The sequence below is a fragment of the Myxocyprinus asiaticus genome, chromosome 6, assembly GCF_019703515.2.
Source record: "Myxocyprinus asiaticus isolate MX2 ecotype Aquarium Trade chromosome 6, UBuf_Myxa_2, whole genome shotgun sequence".
In the NCBI taxonomy this organism is placed as follows: Eukaryota; Metazoa; Chordata; class Actinopteri; order Cypriniformes; family Catostomidae; genus Myxocyprinus; species Myxocyprinus asiaticus.
The window spans coordinates 33,845,188-33,872,372 of record NC_059349.1 but is presented as its reverse complement, the minus strand read 5'-3'; the positions used below and the strand labels follow the sequence as shown (position 1 = coordinate 33,872,372).

The window sequence follows — 27,185 nt, the reverse complement described above, 5'->3', positions numbered from 1 at the left end:
ATATATATATATATATATATATATATATATATATATATACATATAAAAGCAATTAATTTCACTTCGTCAAAGCATTTCATTTTATTAAATGGGGTTTCTTTGGACCAGAAAGAACTGAAGGAATACTATTCAATACTCACTATTTGATTATATGAAATCCTTTTCATGACTAAAAAAAATCAAGGGACATGTTTGTCACCATATTTAGATAATGACCCCTTTATGATCTGAACGAAGCATCTTTTCTCCCCAGGCCTGGTCAAACTGAAGGGGTTGAGTCAGATAGCTGTCTCCTCCTTTCCCCGTGCCATTGGCCAATTTCACATAAAGAAATCTCCGACAACGTGACCACTGTGTACAATCAGAGAGCATGATAGGGCTAGAATAGTTATGGCACATTTGCTTATTCTCAGAGAAAACGGTACCTCAGTAATCGTGCTTTCTAAGCCCAAATTCCAGCGAGGGAACTTTAAGCACAACAGCAATAAGTCTGCATCATCTCTGCACCACTATTGTGTTGTTTAACATCAAATAGCACGATGAAGCCCAACTCAACAGTCTAATTACAACTAATTAATTTTGGGAACGCACAGCGGCAGTTTGTGTGGCCTCTGCAGCGGAATGAACGTGGGCGCCCAAACGAATCGCTTTAGCACTTGAAGTCGGCTATATGTGTTGGCTAAACCTGCTCTTTTGCATAGGACGCTGTCGATATGGTTGTAACGTTAAATATCCGGCTATGAAAAGAAAGCTTTCAAGCAACTACGAACTAACATTAACGTAGTTTATTATTGTTATCTGAATGGTGGTAAATTAGCTAATAGTACTTAGATGGCTTAAGTGAGTTTGAAAACTGACAAAATACAGCTTCAAAATGTTTCAATAAATGAATACAAATATTACTCTTATCATTTGAAAATGTACACTAATCTTATAAATTAAAGTATTTATTTAATTTTAAGCCTCCGCCTTTGTCTTTTTTTTTTTCCTCGCATGTTTTCCCTCGGAGTTCCTCCCCCTGCGGCGCTGGGCGGAGTTTCATACCGAACCAGACGCTCCTTTTGTCGGATTCGTTTCGATCTGACTCCCCGGGGTTTACGGCTAAAAAACAGATCCTTAAATACAATAAAACTGCGTAACACGAAGACGTCGCTAATCAATAAGTCCATCCGTGACGGGGTTTTGAAAAAGGTAAGATTTTTGATCATTTTTGAAGCCGTTTGGAACGGTTTTCAAATTGCTCGTCCCCGAGTCTTTGTAACATTCATGGCGGCTCTGCAGTGAAGGCTCTGGGGTGAGGGAAGGCACAGGCGCCCGCTCATACCTTTATTTTTAATTCGGAGTCAACCAAAAATCGTATGCTCTCACAAATATTTGACATGTGACCAGAATCAATCATTTAACAACGTATATTTATGACAGAATTTATTTTAAAATGAAAATGTTTTTTTTGTGTGTGTGTGTGTGGATATTGACATTTCCCCTGCAAAATTGTCCAAATATCCATGATCGTACATTGGAACGTTTGTCGACAGTATGCAGGGAGATTATTAATATGTAGATATTAAAACAACAGTTCACATATATAATCGATGTAAGCAGGATTCCACGCACTTTCGCCAAGAGCTCGCGCGCTAGCTTAGGCATTCGTGCCAGCGGAAGCTGCGTGGTGACTCCTGCCGGAATAAGGACGCCATTACTGGGGTTACAAATAGACTAACGGTCGGTACGCTTCAGGAAACGTAATTTTATGATCAATTTGTCAGTAAATTAGAGTGTTTTACAAGATTATATGTAATAAATAGGCGGTCATTTTGTTACTGAGAGTTGTTCTAATAATACACTTTGCATTTTTTGGGCAGTTTGGACTTTCTGCCAGAAGTAATTAGCAAAACATTTAGAATACAGTACGAATAAGAATGTTTTCTTGTAACGGGAAATACTAAATGTTCCAGAGAGAATCTATTTTTGTTGTTGTTGTTGTTTTTCGATCTTTTGGCTCGGGTTGACCTTGCGCGCGGGCGGTGATGACACTGTAACCGGGAAACCGGCGCTTTGTGCGGGTACGCAGCGACGGCAAAGCGCGCGAGGGACGCGGACACGCATTTTCCAAACACGCTGAAGTGATGTACAGAATATTGCTGTATATTGCAGCCAAAATGAGAGCTATGACATTCATAGAATATGCAAAACCATGATATTGTGATACTGACAAACAGATGGGTAAAAAGGACCTCTACACAACACAGTACCACATATCGGACTTTGTTTTTGTAGGTAAAATACACGAACTGCACGATCTGTTATTGTATGTCCCAAATAGATGCTAAAACTTATGTAATGTGTGCTGAATCCTAATGTTCCGAGAATATCTTTCATTATTCTGAAAATATGAGGTCCTTGATATTTTTTAATGTATCCATATACAGTGAATTATTCGCATACGAGTGCACAGTACTGTCAGCGTGGAGATAGTGAGCACTAGCGGAGAACGGGACACACACAGGCTGAAAGGACAGGAGGAGACACCGAGGCTTCCGCGGACACAAATGCACACTCGCAAGGATCGTTTTCCTCCATGCGTCGCGCTGGCGTTGGTTACATAATCCCAAGAAAAGTCTTTCTGCCATTTATTCCTTAAATGACCACAAGCCCCGAGTACTTGAGTTTCTCTCGCATCCTTAAATCCTGGCATGACTTGACCTGTTAAACAAGGCGTCTTGTCGGTCTTGCATCTGGATGTTACTTTTAAGACGATCGCTAGAGATTAATACAGTTAAATCGCAGGTTGATCATTGATAATTATTGGGAAATTACGGTTCACGATTTCCTACCGTTCGCCGCCGCTGATGCACTGGTGTGGATGGCTACGACGTGATGAAGCCTCTTCTCGTGATGGTTGAGAGGCGGAGCATGGGCACATGTTCCTCTGGGTGGCAGTGATGAGATCCACAGTACATTTTGTATATCGTATCACAGTTAGACGATCGTTCACAAAATGTATTAAAGGGATCGTTCACCCAAAAATGAACATTCTCTCATCATTTACTTACTTTCATGTCATCCCAGATGTGTGACTTTCCTCTGCTGAACACAAATATTTTTATCGAATATTTCAGCTCTGTAGGTCCTTTCAATGTGAGTCAATGTTTGCCAGACTTTTGTAGCTCCAAAAATCACAAAGGCAGAAAAGAAAACAATACGACTCCAGTGGTTTAATATATGACTTCTGAAGTGACACAGTCACTTTGGGTGAGAAACGGATCAATATTTAAATCCTTTTTTACTACAAATCTCCACTTTAAGAATGTGAAAGTGGAGATTTATAGTAAAAAACACTTAAGCATTGATCTCTTTCTCACCCACACCTATCATATTGCTTCTGAATACATAGATTTAACCACTGGAGTCTTATGGATTACTTTGATGCTGCCTTTATGTGATTTTTGGAGCTTGAAAGGTCAGACCATTCAGTTGCATTGTATGGACCTACAGAACTGAAATAATCTTCTAAAAATATCTGTTTGTGTTCTGCAGAAGAAATTCATACACATGAGATGGCATGAGGATGAGTAAATGAGGATCTTTTGCTTCCAGTTCACTTATGTGCTTTCTTTCATCCCCCTTATCTCACCGTACAGTTCTTTCCAAACAATATGTTTTGTGATTCAACCTACCTTTGCTCTCTTTCTCTCTCCATACAGCCACTTGGCCACTGAAGTGTCAAGGTGGATCTTACTGAACTGTCATCATGAATGGCAGCACTAGTGTGTCTGGCTCTCAGACTGGACGAATCAAAAGTGAATCAGGTATGCTTGCATGATGTCGATAGTGGATTTATTAGCGTATCTATTCATGTATTGACACATTTATTTGGTTTTGCCCATACAAAAATAATGTTCAACAACACATCAAATGTAATTCAGTGTGCGCTGTGTGTGTTAGTTGTAGATACATGGAGCAAAGAGGACTGTCTGACACTGCTGGAGAGGATACGCAGTCTGCTACCTGATGGAGACACAATGAAATATAAAACCACAGAGTCTCATTTTGACTGGGAGAAAGTGGGGTTTGGGGGTTTCACTGGAGATATGTGTAAGCAGAAATGGCAAAAAGTTTCCACAGAGGTGAGCCAAATTCCAGCCAAAGCAATAAAATGCCTGAATTCCAAATAACACTGATAGGTGTTTATATTAAAGACATGTTCCTTAGATAATCCACTTACAGATTTTCTTCAAACTTTGAAGGCAAATATGAATCTTTTCAATGTATTGTTGTATATGTTGTATTATCAGACAATAATAGAATCACTGATTGCTTATTAATTGATATTTGTACTCATTTATAATGTCAATAATAGGACTTGATTCCCCCCCAGGTGCGTAAATACAGAACAATGACAGAGCTCATTGTGGACGCTATTGAATATGTGAAGAACCCTTACAAAGGGAAGAAATTGAAGGTGAGATTGCTGAAGTTCTTTTTTAGCCAAATGTTAAAGATGATTGTTAAAGTTAAAGGACATTTTTTGACAAAAATGTCCTTTAAAATTAGTCAACATTTCGTCATGTCATATTCATTAATTTTAGTCAATATACTCTGACTAAAGTGGGCTATAATATTAGTCAACAAAAATAATATCTATTAGTTGATGATAGTGAGCAAAAATGTGTCAAACTGTAACAGACCAAACTTTAATCAAATATTCAAACATTTAGAAAAAATGTATGAACTTTTTCTTAATTCAAACATGTATCAAACATATAAAAGATGGGCTACATACAAAATACTGTACAACTGTCCTTGTGAAAACCTGAGCTCATGAAATAATCGAATAAAATTAATATACTTAAGTGTTTGCTGCTCTTTAGAAGTTAGCCTACTGTACTCTGAATTCTTCATGCTTTAGAGACTGTTATTCGTTTTCCTGTATTCAGTCAGTTTAGCATATTGCATTGCGTGTAGCAAGTTTTTACGGAATCAGCGTATTCACAATGCAAGTTGTGCATATTATGACTAATGTGTAGTTTAGTTCAAGTTCACCTGTTCACTTGCTTCATTGTTTGAGTAGATGTAAGTTGTAATATTACATATATGTTGTGGATATAGTGATTAATCTCATGTATAAGTAGGATGCGCTTGAGTAAAGTAATTAACCCGGGTTTAAATTGTCAACAACATGTCTTTTTCGTCACGTATTTGTTATCGTTGAAATCAAAAAACGCTTTCGCCAACCAACCTTTTAGTCCATGATTTTTTTGACTAGATTAAGATTGTTACAGATGCTTTATGTGAATTTTAGTTAATTCATGGTGTTTTGCATTTATCTCTGTTGCAGACCCACCCAGACTTCCCAAAGAAACCCCTTACACCCTACTTTCGCTTCTTTATGGAGAAGCGAGCCAAGTATGCAAAAATCCACCCCGAGATGAGCAACTTGGATCTTACCAAGATTCTGTCCAAAAAATACAAGGAGCTTCCTGAAAAGAAGAAGGTTAGTGTGCGTATGAATGGTTGAGTGTTTGCTGTAATATGAAACAGGTCTTGTATTTGTACAATGACATTACTATCATAGACTTTTAGAGGGGATTGTTTGGTTACAGTAAATTGCTTATAAATATTACCAGTGAGATCATCTGTTGTTTTGTGAAACATATTGTTACTCTGTCAGCTCAAGTACATTCAGGAGTTCCAGAGAGAAAAAGAGGCTTTTGAGAAGAACATGGCACGATTCAAGTTAGTGTCCACTTTTCTCCATACACAAATACCATACACAAGTTGTTGTTGTTTTTGTTTTATTGGTGATTCAGTGAGAAGCTTCCATTCTTTTTAGGGAGGACCACCCAGATTTAATAGAGGAGAGAAAGAAATCAGACCTCCCAGAGAAGCCCAAGACCCCTCAGCAGCTGTGGTACAACCATGAGAAGAAGACCTACATGAAAGTTCACCCAGAGGTAATTGAAAAATAAATAGGTAGCGGAAAATAAATAGCTTCAATGTTAACAGTAATCATGAACTTAGATAACAAACCTAGACCAGTGAAAAAAAAAAATTCCCTTCATTTTAACTGTTTATTTATGGACATCAGGCCCTGTAAATGGACTTTTCTTTGCCTGATACTTATAGGTGAGTCAGAAGGAGCTGAAAGAAGCATTACGGAGACAGTGGTCCCAACTCCCAGACAAGAAAAGGTTGAAATGGATCAGTAAAGCATTAGAGCTGCAGAAACAATATGAGGTATGATTTCATATTTTTAATCAGGCTAAGGCAATGAAGTCTCTGTTGATTTGACAGATAAAGGGAATTTTGAGGTTCTACCTAAAATATATATATATATTTATTTTTTATTTATTTTTTTTTACACAGGACAGCATGAGAGCATATTTTGAAACTCACCCAGATGCAAACTCTGAGGAGCATGTCAAGTCTGTCCTGACCAAGGCTGAACGGCAGCTCAAGGACAAGTCTGATGGCCGACCAACCAAACCGCCACCGTAAGTATCAGACCACAAAGTGTCATTTGCTTTTCTCAGGAATGAAGGTGTCTCTTAACTTAGTTGTTTTTGCATTTTGCATGGCTTATACAGTTTTATCTTAGAAAAATGTTGCCCCTGATTCCAAGAATGCTGCTGTTAAAATAGAAGTTATCTGAGCTTTTTTAAATCAACAACTAGTTCTTGTCTGTATGGTTACAGTTGCTAAAATACATGCAGGGATTTTCTGTTATTTGTGTATGTTATTATTATGGTTATGTTCTGCAGGAATGGGTATTCTCTGTACTGTGCTGAACTAATGGTAAACATGAAGGACGTGCCAAGTACAGAGCGAATGGTGCTATGCAGTAAGCAGTGGAAGATTATGACTCAGAAAGAGAAAGATATGTTCCAGAAACGATGCGAACAGGTCTGGCAGCCCCATCCACACTGGATTGCTTTAATTGTAAAATAGTTTCTGTGATGGAGATATAGAATAACTTAATAACAGTAGTTACTTTAACACTAGCCTTACTCTAACTAAAAATGACAATGTTTATAACTGTCTTTACAGAAAAAGAAACAGTATGAGATTGACCTTCAGAGGTTTATTGAGGTAAGAATTGTACCACAATTCGTACTATTACCAAAAAAGCAAACTAGCAGACATTTCTAATTCTGGCTTCAAAAGGAGGCTCTGCTTTTTTGACCCTTTGCTTCAATCTCTTTCCCTTTGCAGAGTCTCCCAGAAGAGGAAAGGGATCGTGTGTTGGGGGAGGAGAAGCTGGGAGGCACCAAGCTGGGCTTGGCGGGTGCTGGCAGTCCCCTTAGGGCTAAATCCCCATCTGTGAAGGTGGGCATGTTTGAGATGATCTTGTTTTTAAACTAGACACTACTTTGCTCGTGTTTGAATCAGTGTTTTCAGAATGACAGCTTAGTTTCTTGTTGTTGTGATGTAAGGGTCGTGACCCTGAGCTGGATCATGGGGCACATGGGCTTTCAAAAGAGAAGCGAGATGGTAAGAAGAAAACACGGCTCCCTGAAACGCCGAAGACTCCTGAGGAGATGTGGCAGCAGAGCGTGATAGGAGACTATCTTGCAAAATACAGGGTAAGAGCAACAGCTGGTGTTTTTCATAAAATGGAAAAAGACCCATGATTGGATCACAGAATACTAAAGAAGGAAACCTTTGTCTTACCAAATGGTTTAAGAACCGTGTAATTTGAAAAGAGACCATTCAGATTTGTTAATACTGAGGAAGCGTTCCAGGCACTTAGAGATTGATGTCGCTTCTAAATTGAACTTAAAAATGTTTCTTGGTTATTGATAAAGTTTCTGTCCTCAAACTTTTGTGAGATTCTCCAAAATATTATCTTTAAACATACATATTACTTGAATCCTTATTAAGGTGTAAGTGTGTGTCTGTATGTATATACTGTATATACACTCACTGAGCACTTTATTTGGCACACCTGTACACCGACTTATTCATGTGATTATATAATCAGCCAGTAATGTGACTGCAGTGCATAAAATTATGCAGATACGGGTCAGGAGCTTCAGTTAATGTTCAGATTAACCATCAGAATGGTGAAAAAATGTGATCTCAGTGATTTTGACCGTGGCATGAATGTTGGGGCCAGAAGGGTTGGTTTGAGTATTTCTGTAACTGTTGATCTCCTGGGATTTTCACACACAACAGTCTCTAGAATTTACTCAGAATGGTGCCAAAAACAAAAAAAAAACATCCATGAGGGGCAGTTCTGCAGACGGAAAAGCCTTGTTGATGAGAGAGGTCAACAGAGAATGGTCAGACTGGTTCGAACTGACAAAGTCTACGGTAACTCAGATAACCACTCTGTACAATTATGGTGAGAAGAATATTCTCTTCTGAGATGCGGGTTGGCGCTGTTTTGGCGGCACGAGGGGGACCTACACAATATTAGGCAGGTGGTTTTAATGTTGTGGCTGATCGGTGTGTGTGTGTGTGTGTGTGTGTGTGTGTGTGTGTGTGTGTGTGTGTAATATATATATACACACACATACACTGGCAGCCAAACGTTTGGAATAATGTACAGATTTTGCTCTTATGGAAAGAAATTGGTACTTTTATTCACCAAAGTGGCATTCAACTGATCACAATGACATTAATAATGTGAAAAATTACTATTACAATTAGAAAAAAAATATTCAGAACTTCTTAAACTACTTCAAAGAGTTCTCATCAAAAACTCCTCCACGTGCAGCAATGACAACTTTGCAGATCCTTGGCATTCTGGCTGTTAGTTTGTCCAGATACTCAGGTGACATTTCACCCCACACTTCCTGTAGCACTTGCCATGGATGATGTCTTGTTGGGCACTTCTCACGCACCTTATAGTCTAGCTTATCCCACAAAAGCTCAATGGGGTTACGATCCATAACACTCTTTACCAATTATCTGTTGTCCAATGTCTGTGCTTCTTTGCCCACTCTAACCTTTTCTTTTTGTTTTCTGTTTCAAAAGTGGCTTTTTCTTTGCAATTCCTCCCATAAGGCCTGCACCCCTGAATTTTCTCTTTACTGTTGTACATGAAACTGGTGTTGAGTGGGTAGAATTCAATGAAGCTGTCAGCTGAGGACATGTGAGGCATCTATTTCTCAAACTAGAGACTCTGATGTACTTAACCTCTTGTTTAGTTGTGCATCTGGCCTTCCACATCTATTTCTGTCCTTGTTAGAGCCAGTTGTCCTTTCTCTTTGAAGACTGTAATGTACACCTTTGCATGAAATCTTAAATTTTTTGGACATTTCAAGCATTGTATAGCCTTCATTCTTCAAAACAATGATTGACTGATGAGTTTCTAGAGAAAGCTGTTTCTTTTTTGCCATTTATGACCTAATATTGACCTTAAGACATGCCAGTCTATTGCATACTGTAGCAACTCAAAAACAATCACAAAGACAATGTTAAGCTTCATTTAATAAACCAAATAGCTTTCAGCAGTGTTTGATATAATGGCAAGTGATTTTCTAGTACCAAATTAGCAATTTAGCATGATTACTCAAGAATAAGGTGTTGAAGGGGGCCTGGGTAGCTCAGTGGTAAAAGACGCTGGCTATCACCCCTGTAGTTCGCTAGTTCGAATCCCAGGGTGTGCTGAGTGACTCCAGCCAGGTCTCCTAAGCAACCAAATTGGCCGGTTGCTAGGGAGGGTAGAGTCACATGGGGTAACCTCCTCATGGTCGCTATAATGTGGTTCGCCCTCGGTGGGGCACGTGGTAAGTTGAGCGTGGATGACGCGGTGGATGGTGTGAAGCCTCCACACACGCTATGTCTCCGTGGCAACAAGCTATGTGGTAAGATGCGCGGGTTGGCATTCTCAGACGCGGAGGCAGCTGGGATTTGTCCCCCGCCACCCGAATTGAGGCGAATCACTACGCGACCATGGGGACTTAAAAGTGCATTGGGAATTGGGCATTCCAAATTGAGTGGAGGAAAAAAAACAAAAAAAAAAAGGATAAGGTGTTGGAGTGATGGCTGCTAGAAATGGGGCTTGTCTAGATTTGATCAAAAATGACTTTCAAATAGCGATGGTACTGTTTTTTTTACATCAGTAATGTCCTTACTGTATTTTGTGATCAGTTGAATGACACTTTGGTAAATTAAAGTACCAATTTCCTTCCGAAACAGCAAATAGTACATTATTCCAAACTTTTGGCCGCCATTGTGTGTGTGTGTGTGTGTATATACAGTGTGTGTATGCGCGTGTGTGTATGTGTGTGTGTGTGTGTGTGTGTATATATATATATATATATATATATATATATACACACACACATATAAATATATATTAGAGCTGAATGTGATTAATTAAAGGGGTCATGAAATGCTCTTTTTTTTTTCTTTTTTTTCTTTTTTTTTATATAGTTTCATTATATTCCCCAAGGTCCACTGATAATGTTAGTAAAGTTGTTTTTTTCTTCACCAAAATAGTAATATTTTGTAATATATGATAATTTTCCATCCTGTCTCTGAAAATCTTTCTGAAAAGCTCAATTTTTGCCTCCGCTCCACCTTTAAACGTCAATGTAAACGCCCTCTGTTATGATTGGCTAACAGCATGCAGCCCCTCAAATTCAGCCATTTTTGAAACTCAGTCGAAAGAGAATAAACAAGAACCAAAACATTAGAAATGTACATTTCACGGTTTACACATAACGTGCATCCAACAAATTGCATACGAATATATTACACTATTCATCTCAAGCACAACTGTTAACACTCACACCTTGTCTACACTGGACGCTATAATCAATTATGCTGTCTACCATGGAAGCGCCCATGATGGTGTCACTCCAACAGTAAACGAACAGATGTCCCGTTCCGTTTTGCGCCCGGTGTAGACAGCTTCAAGCTGTTGCGTCAACGGACGCGACCTGTGTAGACAGCGTGTTAGCATCATAAACAATCATGACATTGGAAATATTAATGAATGGAACTGTTTACTTACATTTTTGATCGAGTCCAATAGTGTTTTTAACTGTCCCATATCCTTCAGTGACAGTTCCTTGGCAAAGACTCGTTTTATGACTGCTTTAATCACAAGATGCACACATCCAGTTTATAATCCTGCACTGAGGTGCACATTGCTGAAAACAAACGGTCAAAGACGTACGTCTAGTGTGTGTTTACATACACCAGCAATTAAAAATAGCGCTGATAGGTGAAAGAACAGTTTGTTGAGCAGTTTAAGCAACAATACAATAGGAGCCACAGAAACTGATGAAACTCTTCAGAGTTGAAACTTGACACTGTGTCTTTTAAAAGTGTGCCGAGAGATGACAACTGTCAAAGACATCTGTGTAGTACATGTTTATATACAAAAATAATTCAAAATAGTCCAGATGGGTCCCCTTTCCTGTTCAGGAGTAGTTAGGCCACAGACAGTAGGCCTTTTGTTCTTCTCTCTGTCTCCGTTTATGAGCCAAGTGAGCACCAGTGGGCGGGCCATGGAAATTATGGTTTTAAAATAGGCGTTGATGTTGTTGCTGTCTTGAATTAATGAGTACCCCAAGTGGTGTAGGGTTGACGCAAAATTAGAGAATGGGACGTTTTGGCAGCTTGGTTTCAATAAAAGCTTTTTTTGCATTGGGGATTAAGTTTTGAGTTCTGGAATTTACAGTATTTTTTTTTATAGTAGAATGACATCTTAGATGTCAAAATATCAAGGAAAATTAGATTCCTCATGACATGACCCCTTTAAAGTTTAACGCATTATTTTTTCTTAATCGTGATTAACTCGTTTACCATTAATAAAGCATAAACCAGCAAAAACACTGGTGGGACCAGAGTGGATACTTTGTAATGTGTCCGCCCAGAGTCATTACACTGATGCACACACTACAACATACACAACAGTGATGGGAAAGGACCTCTTAATGCTATTTGTATGTACAAAAGCCCAGATGGAACTTGTGACAGAAAGCAAGTACTTGGCAACCTCTGTAAGGTGCAATTTAATTACCACAGAAGCAGGTGAATTCTTAACTATCACAAAAACGCAGAATGAGACGTCGACTGCAAGCGCTTTTCATGTGGAGATCAAAGCGGCGCTTGACTCTGGCATTGACGGCCTGACGCGAATTATAAACACGGCTTCACAATTGCTGTAGAAAAGCAGATCTGTATACCGGCTTATTAATATTGTGGACGATTAGAGTTTAAGAGATTTAATGCCCATTGCAATGAATATGCAACATATGTGGGGACTGTTTTTTTCAATTAGTCAAACTCACGCTTAGACTTTGGGAAATGTTTAATGTTATTTGAATTGATGCTATTTAAGTGCATTTCTATCTTTATATGGTGGAAGGCTTTGTTTGGAAAATATTAATAAAGCATTATCTTGTTACATATTGTTTTGTTTTCTTTCCCTAAAAAGGAAATAAATGCATTTTGACAAGAAAAGAAGTATATGTTGGGTCAGACTTCAGCACTTTCAAAATCTGTGATTAATTGCCATTAACTATGGAAAATTATGCGGTTAATCGTAACTATATTCCTCTACATTTAGAATTTAAATAGTTGGTAATCAGAATACAGTTATATTCAAAAAGTATTTTGATCACTTAATCAAATACTAAGAGATAACTTAGTATTTTATTGCCATTTTTTACATTTTAATATTTAGTCTATTCAGTTGACAAACATTTATCCATATAAATGATGCAATCCAAAGAGCTTTTGAACAGTGGTGAAACACTTTCTTAAGATATGTTACATTCATACAAGCAGAGAGAGAAGTTTGAATTAAGTTTGAAGCAGCAGAAATAGAAATAAACTTTGTGTAAACTGTCATGTGAACATTTAGCTTTATGCTAAGCTATATCTAATCCTTTTACATACACCTGTTACCAGGCATGATCATATTTTTTTTATCATACATTTTTCCTTTGATATTAGTGCAAAAATGTGATTCTTGAAGTGAATTTCTGTATTGTTTTCCTGTAAAAATATAAAACAATCCTTAAAACAAGATCAATTTGCTTGATCTTGTTTTAGAAGCAACACTGCGTAAGATATTAGGTTTTTCAGAGAATATATTTTAATGTGTATTTTGTCTAACTGTACTGGCATTTTTTTTTTTTTTTTTTTAAAAAGAAGTAATCCAAAGTATTTAGATTAGGTTACTGACCTTGAGTAATCTAACGGAATACATTACAAATTACATTTTACAGCATGTAATCTGTAGTGGAATACATTTTAAAAGTAACTCTCCCAACCCTGTGTGTGTGTATGTATGTATGTATATATATATGTGTGTGTGTGTATGTATGTATGTATGTGTATATCTGTATATATAGCATGAGCCTTCACGTGCTGTGACTCTCCGCGATCCACGCACAACTTACCACGCACCCCATTTAGAGCGAGAACCCCTAATCGCGACCACGAGGAGGTTACCCCATGTGACTCTACCCTCCCTAGCAACCGGGCCAATTTGGTTGCTTAAGAGACCTGGCTGGAGTCCCTCAGCACACCCTGGATTCAAACTTGCGACTCCAGGGGTGGTAGTCAACATCAATACTCGCTGAGCTACCCAGACCCCTAAAATTTGCTTATTTAAAAAATCTGTCAAGGCAAGAAATCTGTGTTTACATGACATTTGAAATAATTGCATTATTCTCTGCCTTTGACATCAAACCGTGAAGAGGCATGCGCTCAACACGTGCGCACATTGGATGAGCCATGGTAAGGTGTTTACATGGCATGCGAAATCGGCGTAATGGGTAAAACTTTACCTGTGTCGATCGGGTTATTCATAAGCCGTTTATGGACTTTACGCCGATAAAGGAACGCAGTTTATTGCGTTTACATGACCGCACGCGTTGTCAGCTTATTAAACATAATCGGTGTAAGAACGTACATGTAAACGCGCTCAGTGTTTTGCTGTCATGCTCAAGGACACAATGTTGGAACAAAGTTGTTATCTCAGTGAACTTCCAGTTCATTCATCACTCTTACTAGGGACTAATCCTGCAGTCTTTTTCCAACAAACAAGCAGCTGGTTTCAAGAAACCACTTCAGTTAAGAAAACCTTTAGGTCCCATTTACACCTTGCATCAACATGCTTTTCATATCTGGATAGTATCTGGATATTCTTTAGCTGGATTTCATTAAGAGAGAGTGATGCGAACAGATGTAGATTTGAGGAGAGAGTCTTGATATTCCAAGTGTATTCCAATGGAATAATTAATGGAATTTTGTTAATTGTTCTGGTGATAAGATTGCAAAACGTCAGTGCCTGTTGCCTGTTCTTTTGCCACAAGAAAGAAAAAAGGGGGCGGCTCAGTGGGTAGCACTGTCACCTCGCAGCAAGAAGCTTCCGGGTTCAAGTCCTGGCTCAACTGGGCCTTTCTGTGCAGTTTGCATGTTCTCCCTGTGTTCGTGTGTGTTTCCACCGGGTGCTCCGGTTTCCCCCACAGTCCAAAAACATGCAGGTTAAGTGAATAAGTTTGTCTGCCTGTGCTGCCTGTGATGGACTGGCCATCTGTCCTGGGTGTTTCACTGCCTTCAGCCCGAGACAGCTGGGATAGACTACAGCACTACCCGTGACCCTGCATAGGACAAGTGGCTATGGAAAATGGATGGAAAGAAAGAGCAACACAGTACTTTCATAATGGATGACTGTAGCGTAACCTCGTCACATAATTTTAATACTTAAGTAGCAAAAAAGTATTTGCATTTACACCTTCCTGACTACCTCCAAATGTGGTTTCAGTGATCCGATCACAATACATCTTAGGTGCATTTACACCTGTTATTTAATGTGGTCAAGTGCTATCCGACAGCGATCCAACCATCTAAAACTCATGTTAATGCAAGGTGTAAACAGGGCCTTGGTTACAGTACCCTTACAATTATAACCAAGGTTTTTCTCAACTTAATAGGTTTCTTGCAACTGGACCCAGAGCCTTAAACAATTATACCATGCCCCAGCCAGAGGCAATGCAATAAATTGATAAATCTGATCTCTTCCACGCTAATCATAAATCATTTTTACATTGTTATTTAAAATGTAAATCATTAAAGGAGGGCTGGGCGGTTTTCCCGATTTTTCCGATTAATTCGAATTTGCGTTTTGACGAGAAAACAATATTGCAAATGCTATTGTTAATACATTGCAAATCCACCAAAGACTGAATAAGGTAGAGAAAAATAATTAATAGCACTTGTCTTAATGCGTGCGCATGTTGAAGAACGGTCTCCTTTCTTTTCTTTTTACCCATTAAAAAAGCTTTAGTTACTTGACAGTTATTGCGCTTCATTTCAAATCATGGAGAGGCTTTATATGGGAGAATCAAACATCCACCACTCCTTTTACCATGACGATTCATATAGATTGCTAATTATTGCTTTGCTCTGTGACGTGTTTCAAGTGTACTGCATCTGTAGCCAACATTTGGCAAGCGATCATTTTGACAAAATTTGCTAGTTGAATTGTAATGTTATAAATTATTTAATATTGATGCACTGCTCAGCGTGAACCGCTAGAGGGTTTGTCTCTATCTGCAGGGGTTTATGAATGTACACACAAATTGTTTGATATACAGTGATTACTTTCTAGATAAACTTGCTAATTTATAGATATTGATTTCTAGATAGCTTTCTAGATAGACTTGGTTTAGATCAAATGAATACCTACACTGGCTAAGAATTATTTTGCAGTTTCTTATTCTGTTATTTCTGAACATCTGGGTTTATTAGATTTTAATTTATTTTACATTTAAACTCTGACAACTTCCCCCTGTGGTGCATTTGTACATTTTTCTTGCACACCTTTGTTTCCGATAATGAAAAAAATTTGGATTTCTCTAACCAGGTTGCCTTGCATTCTAATAAAGAACATACCATTTGAATCATGTTAGAGTACATTTTAAAGTTGAAAAAATCGAGATTTAATTTTTATGCAATATTGCCCAGCCCTACATTAAATGGGCTAGTGCCGTCCTTTCTTTCTATCCTTCTGCATATACACAAGCCCCTTAGATCTCTTAGGTCTTCTGATCAGAGGATTTTGACTGTCCTTAGGTCCAGACTCAAGCTAAGCGATGACTATGCCTTTGCAATAGTGGCCCTGAAGCTTTGGAACCGTTTACCCCTGCACATTAGAAGAACAGCTCCAACGTACTTTTAAATCTCTGTTAAAAACACATCCTTTTGTTTATTTATGCATTTATACTTACTTTTTATGTTTTTTTTATTATTTTTATTGTACAGCACTTTGGTCAACAGTTCGTTGTTTTTAATTGCTTAAGTGCTTTATAAATAAATTGCTTTGACTTACGTAATCTGACTTCTTGTCCTACTCGGCTGCAGCAAGCACCAAGACATTTTGAGGGTTGCTTGGTTTCTACCACAGTGAAATCTCATTGATCTAAAATCCTGCCCCACATAGCTATATATTAAACCTCAAATATGTCCCGATTTGCTGTAATTTTGTCACTTCATACAGAATTTCAGGAAAAAATAAAATAAATATTTGACGCTGGAAACTTTGCACCAGGTTGTGCATGGGTTAGTCTACCACTACACTTATTGCTTCTAGAAACAACAACCTAAAAAACTTGCTCTGTTCTTTGCAGAATGACCGGAAGAAAGCACAGAATGCAATGGAAGCTGCTTGGAAGGCCATGGAAAAGAAGGAGAAGATTCCTTGGATCAAGAAGGCTGCTGAGGACCAGAAGCGATACGAGGTTCAGTACCGGACCGTGGTCAGTGACCAGACGTTTTGACCACTGTCTTCTCACCTGTGCTGAAGAAATGTCAAAATGTTGGTCACCCTAAATTTCCTCCTCCCCAGAATAGAGGTGGAGGTGGAGGGGGCAGGGGGTGGGGGGTCTATAATGGATGCACTTTTATCTCAATGTGTCCTTGTATATGCTCTGTGTGGTGTTTCGAGCTACAGTCAAAATCGGATTATTAGTGAAACTTTGTCATTCACCGTCGTTGCAGTGATGTTTAAAAGTCTTCATTTGTGTGTCACTTATTCTTGAATATGGCCATGAATCTGAAATGTCGATGTGTGGTGTAAATATGTCTTTGTTTGTTTTATCAGCTTGCTCCTTTGTTTCCATGAGTATTTAAATATGTAATTGTCTTGTGTCTTGTCCTTGCATTTAGAACCAATGAAAATAGGCTCTTTATTTGCAAATGCCCTTCTTGTTTTCTCCTGCAGAGAGAGCTGTTAGAGATGAGGACGGCTCTGTCAGGACAGGGACAAAGAAAACCGAAATTTGATGGAGAGCCCAAAAAGCCACCTGTGTGAGTGATGCATTTTAGCTAATGGCTTTTTGAGAGACACTTTTATTAAAAAAATACTATTTATCTGCTTTTGTCCTGTTTTTCCTTGGTTCAATCTTTCTTTGCCTCTATTGAAACCTCAGGAGTGGTTATCAAATGTTCTCTCAGGAGCTCCTAACCAACGGCGAGCTAAATCACTTCAGCCTGAAGGAGCGCATGGTGGAGATCGGCAAACGATGGCATAAGCTTAGCCAGAGCCAGAAGGACAAATATAAAAAACAGGTGGAGGAGCAACAGCTAGAGTACAAAGCTGAGCTTGAAGCCTGGCTAAAGGTAGGAAGTTTAAGTCATCCAGTGCTACAACCAGGGTTCCCACCATCATGGAAAACCTGGAAATATCAGAACATTTTAAAATTGTAATTTCCAGTCCAGGCTATGTCATAGAAAGTAAGAAAAAAGTTGTGGAAATTTCAATAGTGAATGTAAATTTTTCTAATGATGCTCTGCTCTAAAATATTTCACCAGCAAGAAAGTGTTCTTTGTGAGTGTAATCTCTGTAAAAGGATTTAGAAAAATCCCTTATCCTGCAATCCCAAAACTGGGAAAGTCCTGGCAATTCACAGGTCAAAAGGTGTGGGAACCCTGTACAACATGTAGACACGTTTTTAATTACACAAATAGATCTGGACCCTCTCTGTGAATTGTTTTTAATTATAAAATACAATTTTGGAGATTTGTTGTAATCTAATATTAATGATTAATTATTCTCTGTTCTGCTCTTTTTGTAGTCACTTTCTCCTCAGGAGCGTGCAGTTTATAAAGAGTTCTCCACTACAGTAAGTAATCACTCAGTTTTTGTGACTTTGATTCACTCTTTAGAATGCAATGCTCTGTATAGTGTAATGTCTCAGACAGCCATTCTAAAAGCATTCATATAGCTGAGATTGAGATTTATCCTTCTATCTACTGAGATGCCCTGCACTGCATGGCAAGATGAGGCACTCTAGTTGTTTAATTAGTTGATTGTCTTTGCTTGTAGATGCTGTTTTCCACCATATCTATCTGTGCCATCAGATATGGTTTTATTTCCTTTCTCCCAATTCAGAATCGCACATTTCTTGGATCAAACTAACATGACTTGAATGAATAATGTTCTTAGGGCTGCACTATAGGGCTACTAATCATTGCTTAAAGCTTGAACGTGTTTTTTTTTCTGTGCTGCTCTATCCTTGCACCCCCATTCCCACCCCCACCCTTTCTCTGCCCTCACAGAAACGGCGAAGCACAACGAAAGCACGAGGTTCTGGGGGAAAAGTCTGTGTCACCAAGGGGAAGGCGGTAGGTGCCAGAGCCACGCCGGTGGGTGTCGGGGGGGGCAAGCGTTCTATGGCGTACCGGGCCAAGGTAACGCCCGCTCTCTCTGGGCCACTCACCCACACAGGCTACACAAAGTCTCAGCTAAAAGCTGTGGACTGAAGGATTGTAGATTTGTTTACTATCTGCAATATTTACAATCAACAAAATGGACTCCTAAAAGTTTTCAGGCATTTTTAGGTTGATAACAGAATGTATTAGGGTGTTTTCAGCTTTAAAGGGATAGTTCACCCCAAAATCAAAATTCTCTCATCATTTACTCACCGTCATGCCCTCCCAGATGTGTATGACTTTCTTTTTTCTGCAGAACACAAACAAAGATTTTTAGAAGAATATTTCAGCTCTGTTGGTCCTTTCAATGCAAGTGAATGGTGACCAGAAATCTTAAGGTCCAAAATGCAGAAAAAAGCAGCATTAAAGTAACCCATAAAACTCCAGTGGTCAAATCCATATCTTCAAAAGAGGTATGATGGGTGTGGGTAAGAAGCAGATCAATATTTAAGTCAGATATGAAAGTGTAACTAAACATGTAACTTTCAGATGTGAAAGTGGAGATTTAGAGTAAAAAAGGACTTACATATTGATCTGTTTCTCACCCACATGTATCATATCACTTCTGAAGATATGGATTTAACCACTGGAGTCTTATGGGTCCTTTAATGCTGCTTTTATCTGCTTTTTTTGACCTTCAGATTTCTGGCCACTATTCACTTAGGACCTACAGAGCTGAAATATTCTTCCAAAATCTTTGTGTTCAGCAGAAGAAAGTATTTCCTTCACATCTGGGATGTCATGAGGGTAAATGATGAGAGATTTTAGATTCTTTGGTGAACTATCCCTTTAACTTCAACTGATTTATGCTGATGGTGTGTATGCAATACTGTGAGCTATGTATATGAGGGCCTGTTTGTGAAAAGTGTGACTGTGATTTCCAGCAGGACACATCAGACTCAGATGATGATGATGAAAAAACAGACACTTCAGACTCCGAGGATGAAGATGATGAATCATCTGGGAGCTCAGATAGTGATGATGATGATGAAGATGATGAGGTTAATTTTGTAACATATTAAGGGATAATTTGCCCAAAAATTTGAATTTTGTCATCATTTACTCACCCTCATATTGTTCCAAACCCTTATGACTTCCGTGGAACACTAAAGGAGATGGCAAAATGTTAGGGACTGACAGCTTCAGTCAACACTCACTTTAAGTATATGGGAAAAAGATGAAGGTGAATGGTGACTGTGGGCTAATATGCAAGTCTTACAGGTTTGGAACAACACAAGGGGAGTAAATGACATCATTTTAAATTTTTCTTGAATTGTGCCTTTAGTTTTGTTTCAGTTATATTTAGCTTAAAAATTTAAAGCTGATGTATGTAACTTTTTCTTTTAAGATTCTTTCTCCTATCCCAGCTTAATATGCATAGAAATATTAAGCCATTTATAGATTCATTTTCTCGAAAATGGTAAGCACTTTGTCTCTGTAGCGCTATTAAAATTCCTCTCTTTGTTTTCAGCGACCTGTCTTTATAAACACAATAATATTGACTCGAGCAATGTTGCGAGTTGGGGGCAGGACTATCTCTGTTTGACCAGTGGCAGATGGAAGGCGTATTCAGAAAGCTATTTTGAAAATAGAGTATTTTTTCAATTCCGTTTGGTGGCGTTAGTGGGGCAGAAATTACATACTTCAGCTTTAATCTAAAATCATGGCATAATGTAGAGTTATTCATTTAAAAATAAATCTTTACATTTTGATGCATGGTACGCAGAATGACGACGATGAAGACGACGATGATGATGACCAGTCAGATGGCTCCAGCAGCTCATCATCTGAAGACAGTAGTGACTCTGATTCGGACTAACCTGTCCCACCCCCTCATAGAGGGGGCTGTGCCGGACACACCCCCTAGCAAAATCCCTCCAAGAAAATGGGAGGGGGCCTTGTAGCTGTGAGCTCACAGCATGCAGTAAACTGGTTCCTTATCGTAACAGGGCGAGAGACAAGATGGGGGACAACAGCTCACCCCATCACCATGTCCACATGAAAGGCAAAGTCATACGGACAACTTTTTTTTTCTTTTAAAGGAGCTGTGTTACTTGTGTGGTAATAGCAACTATTTTTATTGCCTTTATATAGGTGTATTATTAAAAATCTGTGTTGGCTGTTTGTTTTGTCTTTTTTTATTTTAACTAGAAAAATAATTAATTTGATTATGACGGTTGAGCTTTTATAAATTTTGAAAGCATCAGGGTTGCTCAGAGTTGGATGCTAGGCGTGAGAAACTTTGAAATGGAGGAGATGAATCCTGTTCATATTTGGTTGCCTCAGTCAGTTGCTGGGGATAAGAGGGCTATACGAGCTGCTCACTCTTGTTTGGATCATTCTGTTGCAGATCCCCTGTAATAAATGCACTTTTTTTTCTCTTGTATTCATTTGTGTATTTTCAGATACATGAGGAAATTGATATTCACATACAGTTGAAGTCAGAAGTTTACATACACCTCAGCCAAATACATTTAAACTCAGTTTTTACCATTCCTGACATTAAATTGTAGAAAACATTCCCTGTCTTAGGTCAGTTAGGATCACTATTTTAAGAATGTGAAATATCAGAATAATAGTAGAGAGAATGATTTCAGCTTTTATTTCTTTCATCACATTCCCAGTGGGTCAGAAGTTTACATACACTTTGTTAGTATTTGGTAGCATTGCCTTTAAATTGTTTAACTTGGGTCAAACATTTTGGGTAGCCTTCCACAAACTTCTCACAATAAGTTGCTGGAATTTTGGCCCATTCCTCCAGACAGAACTGGTGTAACTGAGTCAGGTTTGTAGGCCTCCTTGCTTGCACACACTTTTTCAGTTCTGCCCACAAATTTTCTATCAGACTGAGGTCAGGGCTTTGTGATGGCCACTCCAATACTTTGACTTTGTTGTCCTTAAGCCATTTTGCCACAACTTTGGAGGTATGCTTGGGGTCATTGTCAATTTGGATAACCCATTTGCAACCAAGCTTTAATTTCATGGTTGATGTCTTGAGATGTTGCTTCAGCCACACAATTTTCCTTCCTCATTATGCCATCCATTTTGTGAAGTGCACCAGTCCCTCCTGCAGCAAAGCACCCCCACAACATGATGCTACCACCCCCATCTTCACGGTTTTGGAGCAGTGGCTTCTTACTTGCTGAGCAGCCTTTCAGGTTATGTCAAAATAGGACTCATTTTACTGTGGATATAGATACTTGTCTACCTGTTTCCTCCAGCATCTTCACAAGGTCCTTTACTGTTGTTCTGGGATTGATTTTCACTTTTCACACCAAACTATGTTCATCTCTAGGAGACAGAATGCGTCTCCTTTCTGAGCAGTATGATGGCTGCGTGGTCCCATGGTGTTTATACTCGCGTACTATTGTTTGTACAGATGAATGTACCTTCAGGCATTTGGCAATTGCTCCCAAGGATGACCCAGACTTGTGGAGGTCCACAATTGTTTTCTCAGGTCTTGGCTGATTTCTTTTGATTTTCCCATGATGTTAAGCAAATAGGCACTGGGTTTGAAGGTAGGCCTTAAAATACATCCACAGGTACACCTCTAATTCAGTACACCTTTTATCAGAAGCTAATTGTCTAAAGGATTGACGTCATTTTCTGGAATTTTCCAAGCTGCTTAAAGGCACAGTTAACTTAGTGTATGTAAATGTCTGACCCACTGGAATTGTGATATAGTCAATTTAAAGTGAAACTATCTGTCTGGAGACAATTGTTGGAAAAATTACTCATGTCATGCACAAAGTAGATGTCCTAAACGACTTGCCAAACTATAGTTTGTTAATATTAAATCTGTGGAGTGGTTACGAAATGAGTTTTAATGACTTCAACCTAAGTGACTTCTGACTTCAGCTGTACTCTCTTGTAGGACTTTTAGTATATGGATAGTAGTGTGTACCAAAATGTGTCAAATGTTTAAATAAGTTATTACAAAAAATGATAGAGGCCTTTTAAAGGATGCTCCTGTCTTTGCTGATTTGAGAAAGCATGTATGCAAAGGAAAGATTCTTTTATAACCATATTTTAACTTGCTTTAAAGAAATGTTTCTGGTTCAATACAAGTTAAGCTCAATCAACAGAATTTGTGGCATGTTGATTACCACAAAAATTATTTTGACATCCCTTCTTAAAAAAAAAAAAGCAAAGATGGAGGTTACTGTGAGACACTTAAAATGGAATTGGACAATATTTTTTTTTTTAAATGTATTATGTTATAAAAGCACTTGCAATTATTCTGTTAAAACTTGAGTATAATTTAAGCTGTAAAGTGATGTCGTTTTTAAGGTAATTTTGGGATTTACAGTGTTACGTCATCATGGTAACGAAGTTGTAAAATGGGATGTACTGTAACTTAGATTAGTAAGCAATTTTATCACACTAAAATGTTAAAATGTGTGTTGTTTGTCTTATGTCTATACTTTTGAAACAGTATTTTAATGTTAACAGATTGGCCACACTCACTTCCATTATAAGTGCCTCACTGCAACCCATATTTTTTTTTTTTTTTTTTTTTAAGTAAAGGATGGACATGTCGAGATTACATTTTGTGGTAATCAACATTATTCCACAAATGCCTTTGATTGATCTTAATTTTCATTGAATATATGGTATTGATTTATTATATATTGTATTGAATATTCTTTTAAATGCAGTTACTAAGACATGATTATTGTTGTTGTTTTCCCAATTTTTTATGATGCAGATTACTGGAAACTGATTGAAACAGGTTTATGCCCTTGGTACACTGGTTATGACAGCATCCATCCCTCACGTGAACCAAACGCTGCAGTCAGTCTCCTAGTCTCTAAAATACATATTTCCATTTGATGAGAATTTTACTATTGTTTTTAATTAAGATTAAAAGTGAAACTTAAGTTTCTAGTCTGAGAGAACATTACAGCATTATGCAACTGAATTTATTTTAACAGTTAAAATACTTAGGTGAAATGAAGGTTTTCCCTCTTTTTTTTTTCTTTTTTTTTTTTTGTGAAATAAAGAAATGTTGTCTGCTGAGCTGAGAGAATATGTGACCATGCATATTGAAGTATGTCACCTCCTGCTTTATAACTTTGAGTCAGTTTGTCCCATAGACACATTTTGAGTTTTATGCACTAGAGTAAACAGGAAAGCATCTAAATTATATCTCTAGCCAATGGTTTGTTATGGAAACATACTAATTATACCATTGGAAAGTGGTGTTTCTGGGTCAGAAAGTGACTCAAAATGATACAGCTCACAGAAATGGTACTTTAATATGCATCACTCTCTCTCTCAATGTCATCTCTGTTTGTGATACACATCAGTTCTGTTGATCAGCATGATGTTTTTTAGGAGAGCATGATTGTCATTTCTGAATACAATACTGCTTAACGCGTTCATTTTGCTACCGGTGTCAGATATCCTTTGAGAAGTTGTTAAGCATTCCCAGTTCTTGCCGTTATCTGTGAGGTCCCGTGCCTGCTGGATTCCCTCCTCCGGCCCCTCTCGAGTCCACATGCTTGATTTTCGCTTCCTGTCCAGCAGCAGCAGATGGGGCAGATCAATGCGCACATTCCAGGCTCATTGTAACTGTAGCGGCATGTGATTTCTGCCCGAAATGTCCCAGCGCTGGATACAGTAAAATGCAGTGAATATGGTGGCACTTGGAAATACGGAGCTCTACCCACAATTGGCTTTGCAGTTACTTTTAAAATTACTAACACGGGGTGAAACCGCGGCGGTCTCGGTAAGTTATAAGGCGTGGCTTTTTTCCCTTTTTATCTGAGACTTTGTTTCATGTCTCAGATAAATATAATGTGAGGAGCAAATTAGGCTATGCTAAAACTCCACAAAATGTATACTGTTTATGCAATGTTTTTTTTCTAGAAAAGATGCCAATCATATTTAATTATTTATCTGTAACTTATAGAGGTATTTGGGATGTTATCTAACTCAACTAATCAATAATACATTTATATTGTCTCAATTCGAGGCTGTTTCATTGAGGTGACTACAGAGCCATGAGGTCCTCATCCTCGCGTTTATCAAGTTTTTCCTCAAGAGATTCATTATGGAGCCGGTGAGTTGGAAAATGCACTGCTTTTTTATCATTATATATTCCAATGAGTACATCACCAGATTTATTCTGCATGTAGATTTGCAAAGCAGCATACACTAAAACTCCTCATTTTTACAACAGAGCAATTAAACTATTATTAAAGGAATATTCCAGGTTCCGTTCAAGTTAAGCTCAATAGACAGCATTTGTATTGTAGCATAATGTTTATTACCACAAAACTTAATTTCGAATCGTCCCTTTTCTTTTAAAAAAGCAAAAAATCTGGGTTACAGTGAGGCACTTACAATGGAAGTGAATGGGGCCAATTTTTGGAGGTTTTAAAGGCAGAAACGTAACGCTTATAATTTTATAAAAGCACTTACATTAATTCTTCTGTCAAAACTCGTCTATTATTTGAGTTATAAAGTTGTTTAAATCATCGCTTATGGGGATATTACAGGGTTTTCGGCATAACGAAGTAACTGGATATAGGCCTAACTTTACACAGAAAAGGTTGATAAGCGATTTTATCACACCAAAATTATGTTGACAAGCATATTGTGTATGTCTTGTGCCTATACTTTTGAAACAGTGAGCATTTTAACGTTTACGGATTGGCCCCATTCACTTACATTGTAAGTGCCTCACTGGATCTGGTATTATAACAATATAATACACATATGATAGAATGTCATACAGTCTACTGATATTTAATAGGGCCTTTATTATTAGATTGTTATAGAAACATAAAACATTTCTTGCTCCAGTGCATGTTAACATTCAATTCCGTCTGTGTACATTAAATATCACTTTAACAGTTCTTCTATGCGTACACAAAGAGTTTGCTTTATGGGTAACATAAAGCAGTAAAGGTAAAGCCCTGTCCATCGCGTTCCGACGCATGCGCAGTTTCTTCTCTTGTTTATAGCCGTCATCAATGGTGGGAGGAGATGAGCGTGCGTGCACGCGCTGGTGTCAGGGAGCACACAGACCGTCAGGACTGGGGAAAACGGAGGAAAGAGGAAAGGAAAACAGAATGAAACCGCTTCCGAGACCGGAACAACAGTAATTCAAGGAAATACTCAAAATAGAATCTCCAAACCATTTTAAAGCTGAATTTGGGGAATGAGGGCAGTTTAAACCAGCCTCGCATCTTACATTGGGAGGACAAGGAGAGGAGTCTGAGCCGTTATTTTTCTGTTGATGCAAGTGGATAATTAAGACGAGGAAAGACGTAGAAATAACACGCAACGACCCTCTCTAGGGACGGGAATTGCATAGTCGGTGAAGAAAACGGCACTACCGCACGTTTGGCTACGTTTAGTTTAATTTTACGCATTGCCTTGCCATTCAGTCGTACCCCAAAACAGAGACCTCGCTCCGTTCTTGACCACCCCTAGCTAATTAATGGTGCTATTGTGATTTTTTTCTCCCCTCCATTTTTACTGGGCGACTGTGTTTTCAAGGATGCCGGATCAGATCTCGGTATCCGAGTTTCTCTCGGAGACGACGGAGGATTACAATTCCCCCACGACATCAAGCTTCACCACCCGCTTGCAGAGCTGTCGGAACACGGTCAGTGTTCTGGAGGAGGTGAGTAAGGCCGCTATATTACTGTTATGTCAGGGAGGCTCATCTCGCGCTGTTGTGCGAGGGAAAAATAATGGTGCTGAAACGAGCCCACGTTAAAGACAATCCAGTCAAATGGAGGGTCCACGTAGAATATAATTTACACTCGGCTCTGTCATACAACCTCTAAATTCTCCTTAACTCGCTCTTTTGAAGCTTCGGCTTGTCCCCGCTGGGTTGCTTGTAGTTCCATAGATATGGATTTACAGGACAGTACACAAATGCGGCGCTGATGAAGGCTGGCATGCGGAAGAGCATTGTTAACAATTATACGTGCAATAAATCATTTGAGGGTATTATGTCACAGTTTTTCCTATTTGATTGACATCCAGCTGCTGAATTGTTTTCCAGGGCATCTGACCATTTTATTCTTGCTTTTTGTGTATGAATTTTCTTTTTTTTTTTTATATATCTCTCTCTCTCATTTCTGTAAGAACAAATAACGGTGCACTGTTGGTTCAGTTAAGCGATGCATAAGGAGTCCATTCACGTGAGAAGAGGCCAGTTGTACTGACTATTGTAGTATTGATTCTGTGGTGAGCCTATATGCTGTTTTTTATTTCTTTGAAGAGAAACAAAAAACATCCGTTTGATGATGACCTCTGTGATGTCATTCTAAAAGACGCAATGTGTATTTACAATATTGCCATCTAGATCTATGAGTTAATCAGAATCAGAATGAGCTTTATTGCCAGGTGTGCTCACATAGACAAGGAATTATTATTATTTTTTTTGGTGGTAGGAGAAACAAGCAAGTGCACACAGAACATTACAATGAGACACAGAATATAAAACAAGGTAAGAGTATAAACAGACATACATATAATAG

At 38.4% G+C, this 27,185-nt stretch overlaps 3 protein-coding genes across 8 annotated transcripts in view; 2 read left to right on the top strand and 1 right to left on the bottom strand.

Moving 5' to 3' along the window:
- LOC127442139 (uncharacterized) overlaps positions 1 to 27,185 on the bottom strand; it is a 439,805-nt gene that overhangs the window by 295,264 nt on the left and 117,356 nt on the right. The window lies entirely within an intron of this gene.
- On the top strand, positions 117 to 22,835 carry LOC127442124 (nucleolar transcription factor 1-B-like). Of its 5 annotated transcripts, none has more exons than XM_051699933.1 (20): positions 117 to 1,191; positions 3,705 to 3,809; positions 3,946 to 4,127; positions 4,379 to 4,462; positions 5,339 to 5,494; positions 5,672 to 5,736; positions 5,834 to 5,954; positions 6,127 to 6,237; positions 6,367 to 6,494; positions 6,762 to 6,903; positions 7,048 to 7,089; positions 7,213 to 7,326; positions 7,434 to 7,583; positions 16,602 to 16,730; positions 17,195 to 17,280; positions 17,403 to 17,592; positions 18,048 to 18,095; positions 18,532 to 18,663; positions 19,572 to 19,685; positions 20,411 to 22,835. In XM_051699933.1, exons 2-20 carry the CDS (start codon positions 3,752 to 3,754, stop codon positions 20,501 to 20,503), a joined length of 2,145 nt encoding a protein of 714 aa, XP_051555893.1. In that variant the 5' UTR covers positions 117 to 1,191; positions 3,705 to 3,751; the 3' UTR covers positions 20,504 to 22,835. The 5 variants fall into 5 exon arrangements, with proteins under 5 accessions (XP_051555893.1, XP_051555896.1, XP_051555895.1 ...); XM_051699936.1 differs by having other exon boundaries at positions 118 to 1,191; positions 18,532 to 18,597; XM_051699935.1 differs by having other exon boundaries at positions 118 to 1,191; positions 18,532 to 18,597; positions 19,569 to 19,685.
- Positions 24,214 to 27,185, top strand: part of asap1a (ArfGAP with SH3 domain, ankyrin repeat and PH domain 1a) — an 80,841-nt gene continuing 77,869 nt past the window's right edge. For both annotated transcript variants that reach the window (XM_051699925.1, XM_051699924.1), the window contains exons 1-3: positions 24,214 to 24,415; positions 24,662 to 24,748; positions 26,194 to 26,320. In XM_051699925.1, coding sequence (XP_051555885.1) covers positions 24,690 to 24,748; positions 26,194 to 26,320 — 186 coding nt within the window. In that variant the 5' untranslated portion in view covers positions 24,214 to 24,415; positions 24,662 to 24,689. The remainder of the gene's footprint in view (positions 24,416 to 24,661; positions 24,749 to 26,193; positions 26,321 to 27,185) is intronic.